The following is a 9328-nucleotide window of genomic DNA, read 5'->3' as shown; positions in this document are numbered from 1 at the left end:
CCTCAGGTTGAAGTATTGGATCTGAACTATTGTTACATGTCAACCAGTGTTGTGGCAACATTACAAGATCAGTGATGGTGATAGGCTGTCAAATTTTAAAGCACTAAAAGGCTCCAACTTTATTTTACCACAAATAAAGGTTTGGGGGGAAAAGATAAGTACAACAGTTACAGGCAGAAAGGACGTGAGCTGGTAAAACTACCGAAGGAAGAAAGAAAGACTGGATGTAATATTAAAGAGTTTGTTTGGTAAAGTTTTACAGAAAAGGCCTCCAGTTCTAATGAAATATTTGAAGAAGATAGGCATAAGGGAAAAATATTTAGTTTCAATGTTTCCCCCTGCTTATAGACTGTCATATATTCCAGTCCAGCAGGTGGCGGTAAAGGTCTTATAAGCTGGTTGCCATCTGAAGAAGACGAGGCGTCACATTGTCAACACGGAGCTCGTGCAGGAGGTAGCAGCGACCAGCCCACCGATGGAGCCGTTATTTAACCGTGTGACAGATGTGTACAGATGTTTTCTCTCGGGATCGTGTCCCGACCAAAGTGCTGCGAATGTAGCGCGTGTGATGTTTTCCGCGGTGCGTCCGGTGCGCGGCCCGGTGCGCGGTGAGCGTTCTCCCGCAGAGAGAGCGGAGCTGACCTGCGTCGCTTTGACTCTGGTGGAGAAGATAACCTGCAGCCTCCAGTCTCACAGGCTGCCGCCACCAGCGGCCTCGTACTACGAGGAAGCCCAGAGGCTGCTGTGTGAGGAGATGGATCTCATGCCGCAGCTTGTAAGTGCAAAACAGAAAGTAAGCGTAATACGTGCTTTAAGCAGTGACGTCATAAACATGCCGCCACTCCGCAGGTCCACCACTTCCAGTCCGAGGACCAGATTATCTCCCATCTGGCTGCAAAGAGCGCATCAACGTGTGTTTTCTACCATCTCCACAAATCTGTGAGTACTCAGGCCGTCAGTCCTGATTTTAGAAGCATAATTCTGTTAGATACGTGTCCAAATATCCATTTCTTGTGTCTAAAATGACGGGTTTAAATATCTCACTGTCAATCAAATTTAGATTCATTGTCATTTATTGTCAATATACCGGACAAGTGAAATGTTTTTCATATTATTGCACCATATAAGACAAAAACAAAATTATAATGAAGAAGATGATTTAAAACTATAACACAAGAAGCTCTAATACCTCACAGTCTTGATAGCCTTGTCCAAAAGATACTGTCTGTTTTTAGAAACGTTCATGTGAATTTACTGTTGCGTAGTATTCTTATGAATTTACAGGGAAGTATGAGCTCTGTACGCCACAACATGCCCATCTAATTCCATTCTAAACGATGTATCGTGAGTAAGAGCGTGCGAAGAGCTGGAACTAATTCTGCCCTACAAAAACTGACACGGCGAGAAAGATGAAATTCAAACAGAGAGATGGTTTATAGAGGGAAATCAAACATATTAAATTAGGCAGATCAGCAGTGATTACTGCACTACTCCAACATTTTATGCATCTGTGTTTTTATGCCTTGGTTTCTCAGGGAGTGGTCAGTCCCGTCTGGCAGGAGAAGTGTGTGGAAACATTTCACGGCTCCCGTCCTGGTCCTGAGTTGGACGCCTGTCTGTGGTCGCTGACACAAGTCATGAAGAAACTTCTTAAAGGAGCTCATCGAGGTAAAACCTGCTCGCTTTGTGTGCATTTTTAAACTTGGTGTTAGTTCAACTCAGATCTTAGTGACGGACTGACGGTGTGAACCCATAATAAGAGTTTTAGTCACAGCGGGATTTCATGTTGATCAGACAGCAGAAGTTCAAATCATGTTTTTAGTCTCTTCCTGTTTCAAGTAAAGTTCTCTTCCAAAAAAAACTAGACCACGTCAGTCACTTCCAACTTTATAAAATCTGCTACAATAAGAGAAACACAGCTGATGTTACATCTTATGTTAGGTCTTTAAAATAACAATAATTCAACTCAAAACATACACATATATTTCAACAAAGATACCTTTTGAGTTTTTTTGGTTTTTTGAGCAACACACAATTGTGGATGAATTTGTTTACAATTGAAAAAGAACATTTTATTCCTCCTGAAAAGTGAAGGCAAAAAAAAGCTATTTTCTCATGTATCTAGATGTAACTGCTGGATGAGAACAGGATGAAAGTGAAGTCACCTATTAAAACTGTATTGTACAAAATGATTTGAATGCCAGCGAGGTAACTCATCAAAGCAGAGCAGCCTTGCAGGAAGATATTTATTTTGTCGTTGTGTCGAATCTCTCATTTTACATGCTTGTTTTTTTTCTTCCATTAGACATCCTTCAGAAACTTCTGGAAGCTTTTGACTGCAGCTTAAGTGCTTTATGTTTAAGATTCCTCCCCGAAGAGAAGGAAGAAGCACGGCGGTCTCCGGTGGACTTCACCAGCAGCCGACTCTGGGGAGCAACGTCCTGCCTCCTGCTGGATCTGCTGGAGGTGCTGACGGCAGCCGGTTTGATGTGTGGCGGACGTTTGACGATCCATGTTCACTCTTCGGCCCTCCTGAAGACCGTCAGCTGCTCCTCGCAGTATTTTGTCAAAAAGCAAGCGGTGCTGCTCCTGAAGAGGGCAGTGCTCCAGAAGGTCGGAGAGGACTGGGCTTTAGGAGAAGCGCTGTCCGGCCAGCGGACTCGTGAGAACCAGAGCTATGACATGAGCCTGCTGACTCGGAGCGTGTTGACGGCGGTGGCTAATGACTGGTTACAGACCGTTCAGGTGGAGCAGGATGCTTTCTTTGGAGGGACCAGACAAACCCGGGGGGAGGACAGTCCCGAACCGGACTGTGTGATGCTGAGAGCGGTCAGCTTGATTCTGCTCAAGTCCGTCGAGTTTCACATCCAAACAGCCCGTGCAACAGGTGAGAATCCTCAATGAGAAACACAAAGCTGGTGCACAGTGCCTCTCACACTGAGCTGAAGAAAAAAAACAGGTGCTCATAAATCAGGTAAATAACATTAACATTATTTTCAGCTCGACCGCAACAGCGGGGCGGAGCTATAAAGAGTGTCTGTCACTGAGTGACTGAGAGATGAAAGTAACTCTGCAATTTGACTGATTGCTGCGACCCTCCAGTTTCACACAGGGTGCAACCATATACGAGGTTTTGACCAAGAATAGTGTTTCTTTCAGGAGGGCCAGGGGCGACGCATCGAAAGGAAACACTGGATTTTCCTGTTTAATCATATAACAGGACATTTTATTTGACACTTTTCAAACCAGTTTGGCCACACGGGAGTTGCGTGCAATGCACTCAAAGCACATCTGTGTAATTGTAGATACAGAAAAATAACCACCACCATCACTTGAACACATAAAGAAGTGCATACAGAAAAAAGTGTGCACATCCTGTTGAATTGAAACTGTTGTGATAGAAAACATGTCTTTATTTGTTATTGTCCACATAAAAGAAGTTGATTCAGCTGGTTTGGGTGGAGGTCAGCTATGTGAATAAATGTTACTAAACATGAGGAGCTCTCAGAAAACAAAAGGTTGGACATCGTACGTGTTGTAACTGATCCTGAGTCGGTGCTTGAAAACAATGAGAACTTTAAAGTGATTAAATGTTGAGCAGTTTTGATCAAAGCACCCTTGTTTTATATATATTCATTTATTTTCTTACATTTTGGAACAGATCAAAAGGAAAACACGGCTCTTGCACTCATCAGGTAGCCAGAGACTCCAAGTGAATGATGTGTAAACACGGATAAATTTACCATCTGCTGCTCCGACAGCTCACGGCGGAGCTTTTTAATAAGAGCCGATTCCTCATGCAGTGTGATCCGTCTAATTAACTGTAATGACGGTGCGTTTTCGGTAACCTCCGACATCCCAGTTGTGAGCGTTCACATGAGAACAACCTGTTCTATCTGCTGTCTGAATACTGAAAAGTGACAAACAACCCGTGTCAACCACCACAGCGAACAAATGGCGTTTACAAGGTCTTTATTATTTTGTACAGTACATTTCTACGTTGTTCATCAATATAATAACTCGTATTGTTTAACAGCGCGATGACCTAAACTGACCATGAAGGGATTTATGTTTGGCTCTGAGCAGTTAACTTCCTTTCACCACCAACATTTCCATCTCGAGTGACGTCGTGTCAGACTTCAGTTCAAGATGTGTTTCAGGTGATTTCTCCCACTCGGAGAGCAGAACTTTCCCACTTGCTCATGAACGCACCATTTGATGCAGAGGAAAAGTTTAAATCCAAGGGGACACATTCAATCGACGATGCTGCTGTATAATTTTTGGGTCTCGTGATCAATGATCTTGATGATTTAAAATTTTCAAACACGTGCAAATTGCCAAACTAGAAATAATACAGCAGAAAAGCTCCTTTCCTGTGTGAGTCGAGTGGCCGTGCTGACACCCGTTTATCCTCTCACAGCAGGAGGGCACAGTGCCGCCGAGGTTTCTGGGTATCTCCAGAGGTTATGGGGCTTCCTGAGTGTCCAGCTGCCGGAGGTCACTCACCGCTGCTGCTGGATCAGCCTGCTGTTTGCAGAACAGGACGATGACATGATGGAGGCCGCCCGAGCATTGCTCGCTATATTCCTTAATCACAGGTACAACAGACATATGTGTCATTTATTTTATTGACATGATAATGAAATACAGGTAATAGGGAAAAAGTGTTTGGTTTGATTCCTGAAGGCTGTTATTATTTTTCCCTCCAGAGATCATAAAAAAAACTTCATGATATGCAGTAGATTCGATTGTGTTTTTAATGAACTGATAGAGTTTGTAAAGTTACCCGCTCGTCTCCTGCAGACTGTGTTCGCGGTTGGATGATGTCACCGTGTCGGAGGCCGCCTGCGCGTCCGGCTGCAACCCCCACTGCCACTTCGTGCTGCTGCTTCAGAGCGTCTCCTTCGACCACAGCATCCTCCTCGACTTCCTCATCTCTTCGGAAACCTGCTTCCTGGAGTACTTTGTGCGCTACCTGAAGTATCTCGGGACCGACTGGCGGGGATTCGCTGCAGCGTGCGACAACGCGACACAGCGTGCGACACTCGCTGCCTCGGGTGGTGCCGATAGGTCCAAACTGACAAATAGAGGTGAGCGACACAAAGGTGACGTCATTTCCCGTGTTCGGCCCGCTGATGTTAATCCTACCATGGAAAGGATGACTGCGGAGCTTCGCCTCGTGGATTACGATAGTTCTGATGAGTCCGATCCAGAGGACATGGAGGTTTCTGAGGTCGAACCGGGACCGTCCGTATGTGACAGAAGTAGATTTAGTGCCTTTGATGTGAAACGGGAGACTTTCGGACCACCAATATCTACGACGCAGAAACTATGCGAGTCATCAAAACCTTCTCTGAGTGATTCAAACTCCTCCCTGGAAAGAAGAGCAGAAGGTTTGTCGGTGTTACGTGAGGAGACATCATGTGCGAGCATGGCGCCGCCGTCAGGGAAGGTGACATGTGAAACGTCCGCGGTCCTGTGTTTGTCCGAGCTCAGCAAGGTGGTGACGAGGCTGCAGACGAAGGAACTCTTCCCGTACAACGCTTCTTCACTCTTAAAGCTCCTCGCTCAAGTAGAGAGCTGTTACCAGCAGTCACATCCGTTACACTCCAATAAATGACAAATATGATAAAGATGTGTTTTGTTATGTGGCGTGTATAAAAAACTCTGGCAATATTTAGGAAATTTTAATCTTTTACACCTGTAGGTGTTTAATACCTACAAATGAAAGCACAGAGAGACAACAATGAGCAAAACTATGGGAGACGAAGCAGGTCAGCACATCACATGAGGTCCCCCAGCAGCCTCAGCCCATAACAGCAGAACTAAGGTTTAACTGAGCTTTATCAAAAATGGAAGATTTTCAGTCTGATGTTATGAGTAGAGCATGTGTCAGCATCACAAATCAAACTGGGAGCCTGAAAACTGAAGCTCCGCCTCCCATTCTGCTTTTGGAAACTCTGGGATGATGTGGTTCTATAAGATCTTTCAGGACGATGTGGTTCTATAAGATCTGTCAGGACGATGTGGTTCTATAAGATCTGTCAGGACAATGTGGTTCTATAAGATCTGTCAGGATGATGTGGTTCTATAAGATCTCTATCAGGATGATGTGGTTCTAGAAGATCTGTCAGGATGATGTGGTTCTAGAAGATCTCTGAGATAAGATGGAACCTGGTCATGAAGAACTTTGTAAGTCAGCAGGAGAATTTTAAATTCTATTCTTGATTTAACAGGAAATCGATGAAGAGAAGCTAAAACTGGAGAAATATGATCTCTAATCCCGTCAGTACTCTTGCTGCAGCATTTTAGATTAGCTGGAGGTTTTTAATGAATAATTTGAACATCCTAACAACAAGGAATTACAATAATCCAGCCTGGAAGTAACAAACACATGAATGAGTTTTTCTAAGTGTCTTTCAGACGATCTTCAAGTTTTACTAACTGATTAGTTTCATCTGGTTTTAGCTGGAGGTTTTTAATGAATAATTTGAACATCCTAACAACAAGGAATTACAATAATCCAGCCTGGAAGTAACAAACACATGAATGAGTTTTTCTAAGTGTCTTTCAGACGATCTTCAAGTTTTACTAACTGATTAGTTTCATCTGGTTTTATAGAAAGATATAGCTGAGTGTCATCTGCATAACAATGGAAGTTGATGCAGTGCTTCCTGATGACATCTCCTAATGGAAGCATGTAGAAAGTAAAAAGTATTGGGCCTAACACTGAGCCTTGTGGAACTCCATAACTAACTCTTGTTTGTCTGGAAGACTCATTGTTGACATGGACAAACTGGAATCTATCTGATAAAAAGGATTTGAACCAGTCTAATGCAGTTCCTTTAATCCTCGTAACATCTTCTAATCTCTGTAATAAGATCGTATGATCAATCGTGTCAAAAGCAGCACCGAGGTCCAGAAGAACAAGCACAGAGACGAGTCCATTATCTGAGGCTAATAAAAGGTTCTTAGTAACTTTCACCAGAGCTGTTTCTGTGCTATGATGAACTCTAAAGACTGAACATCTTCAAACAGATCATTCCTTTGTAAATGATCACAAAGTTGATTTGAAACAACTTTTTCAAGGATTTTGGAAATAAACATCAGGTTGGAAATTGGTCTGTAGTTTCCAAAAACAGCTGATCAAGAGTCGGCTTTTTAAGTAAAGGTTTAATTACAGCCACTTTAAAAGCCTGCGGTACATAGCTGGTTGAAAATGATGAATTGATCTCATCTAATATGGAAGTGCTAGTTGGGGCGAAAACATCCTCGAGCAGTCTTGTTGGGACGGGATCTAAGAGGCAGGCTGATGATTTAGATGAAGTCTATATTAGTGAGCTCAACAGCACAGAACTAGCCTGAATATAATCTGGTCCCACGGACAAAGTTTTCCCTGATAGTAACAATTTTATTAGTAAAGAAGCTCAAGAAGTCATTACTGTTGAGAGCTGGATGAATATGAGGCTCATTAGAGCTGCGACTCTGACAAGAAACCTGTGTTTGTTCTTGTTTTCCCCAATAAGGATGAATAATATGCAGTTCTGGCCTCACACAGGACTTTCTTATACGTTATGAGACTATCCTTCGAGGCCAGGTGAAGCTCTTTTAAATGGTGGAACACCACTTTCTTTCATTGCTGCTTTAAGGAGCGTGTCTGAATTGTGCCGAGGAGACGGCCTCCTCTGGTTCATCACCGTCTTCTTCAGAGAGGCTGCAGTGTTGGCGACGAGGTAATCCCCTCGTGTTGAGGTAGTAATGAAACTGCTTCGTTAAAATTAGGCCACAGCATTATCAGACACATCTACTGTAAAGGATTTGTATCCCAAATGCTGTCGTCCAATATTCAAAATTCAAATGTTATTAAAAAAAAATAAAGTTTTGAGGAAATACTAATAAATGTTCAATTTCTCTGCCGTTTGTCAGATGGAGGGTGTGATTATAACAGTGAGGGGGTTTATTAACATCGAGATCGAGTGTTAAAGTCACTCACTACCATCACTTTATCTGAACTCGGCACTAAATCAGATAAAGAGTCAGAATTCAGTTAGGAACTCGGAGTAAAGGGGATGTGGGCGATAAACAACAACAAAGACTATCGGTTTTTGTGTTTTCCAGTTTGGGTGTGAGAGACTAACAGTCAGTTATCAAATCACTTACTAAGAGAGATTTTGACGAGAGATCTGATATATAATAGTCTGCATTTATTTGTCTGTTTTTTGTTCTATTAAATTAGTAGCATACATTTAAACATGTCATCACTGGTCAACTTGGGCAGCGGTCGAGAGAAAACTTTGAGGTCCAACATTGTTCTGCACCAATTCCACCTCCGATGTGAATAACAATCTCATTGTGTTTCTGTTCAACCTTCGTCATCAGTTTCAAATTGGACGGCGCGTTGCCCACTCTGACCGCAGAAATGCATTTGACTTTGGTCACCGGAGATAATTACCTCTCAACGGTGTGTAAAACAGCACATTTTATTGTGACCGGTTCGAGGAACACTATGTGCAATGATCAGGCTGTTTAATCAGGTGACCAGATTCTCCAGGCGAACGTGAGATGCTCACTGAGATGGATTTTAACAAATTTGTGAAAAAAATTTGAGCAAAATGTACATAAAAGAAGTTTTAGATCTTTTTCTTAAACTCGTGGAAAATAGGAGCGAAAACAGAAGTGTTGCACTTATGTTTTTGTTGAGTGTAAATTGCTAAATTTGCTCTTCTAATTTTCACACTGGTCTCCTATTTGATGCCAATTTCCTGTTTTTACTTTCAGAGACATTCATCACATCGTCAGAAATATTCATCACTTGGTTTGTTATAACAGCACTCCAGTTATATTTTTCTCCGTAAGTGTGGAGTATTGAATTCCTACACGAATGTACGAATGTCTCCTCTTTCATAATGCAAAATTTAATGTATCTTTTTCTAGGAGTTTTAAGTTTTTTTTTTTTTTTTAATTATCTGAAGCTATCTTATGATGACAGCAGGTGGCAGCAGAGTTCTTATGACGTGAGGATGTTTCCTCAGTCCATTCCTATTGACTGGCCTTGGTTTTCCCCAAATTCATGTTCTTATTGCTCTTATTGAGAATAATGACTCCGGGACTTCATTGGAGGACATCGCAGGTTATGTTTTTATGGCTTGAGAGAATCTCATTAGTTTCCACCTGATATGATCCTGATATGTACTCGTAAGATGAGACAGACAAAACCATTGATGGCTTCACTGAAAACAAGAATGTATGTTGATGATCAGCAGACAGATTTGTGGATCTCATTTGTGGACCTTTAAATTTGAAAAATTCTGGTCCGGTTCTGTTTGAT

At 42.4% G+C, this 9328-nt stretch overlaps 1 protein-coding gene across 2 annotated transcripts; it reads left to right on the top strand.

Moving 5' to 3' along the window:
- The first annotated feature begins 415 nt into the window (after nt 1–415).
- On the top strand, nt 416–5635 carry lins1 (lines homolog 1). Of its 2 annotated transcripts, none has more exons than XM_069172912.1 (6): nt 416–775; nt 850–939; nt 1536–1668; nt 2306–2887; nt 4424–4598; nt 4804–5635. In XM_069172912.1, the coding sequence occupies exons 1-6, from the start codon at nt 476–478 to the stop codon at nt 5618–5620; spliced, it is 2097 nt and encodes a 698-aa protein (XP_069029013.1). In that variant the 5' UTR covers nt 416–475; the 3' UTR covers nt 5621–5635. The 2 variants fall into 2 exon arrangements, with proteins under 2 accessions (XP_069029013.1, XP_069029012.1); XM_069172911.1 differs by having other exon boundaries at nt 4421–4598.
- Nucleotides 5636–9328: the final 3693 nt, after the last annotated feature.

The sequence above is a fragment of the Embiotoca jacksoni genome, unplaced genomic scaffold, assembly GCF_022577435.1.
Source record: "Embiotoca jacksoni isolate LCO1_2020_lvr unplaced genomic scaffold, fEmbJac1.0.p SCAF_56, whole genome shotgun sequence".
Lineage (NCBI taxonomy): Eukaryota > Metazoa > Chordata > Actinopteri > Embiotocidae > Embiotoca > Embiotoca jacksoni.
Note: the sequence above shows the minus strand (reverse complement) of the source record. Positions and strands in the feature narration are given on the sequence as shown.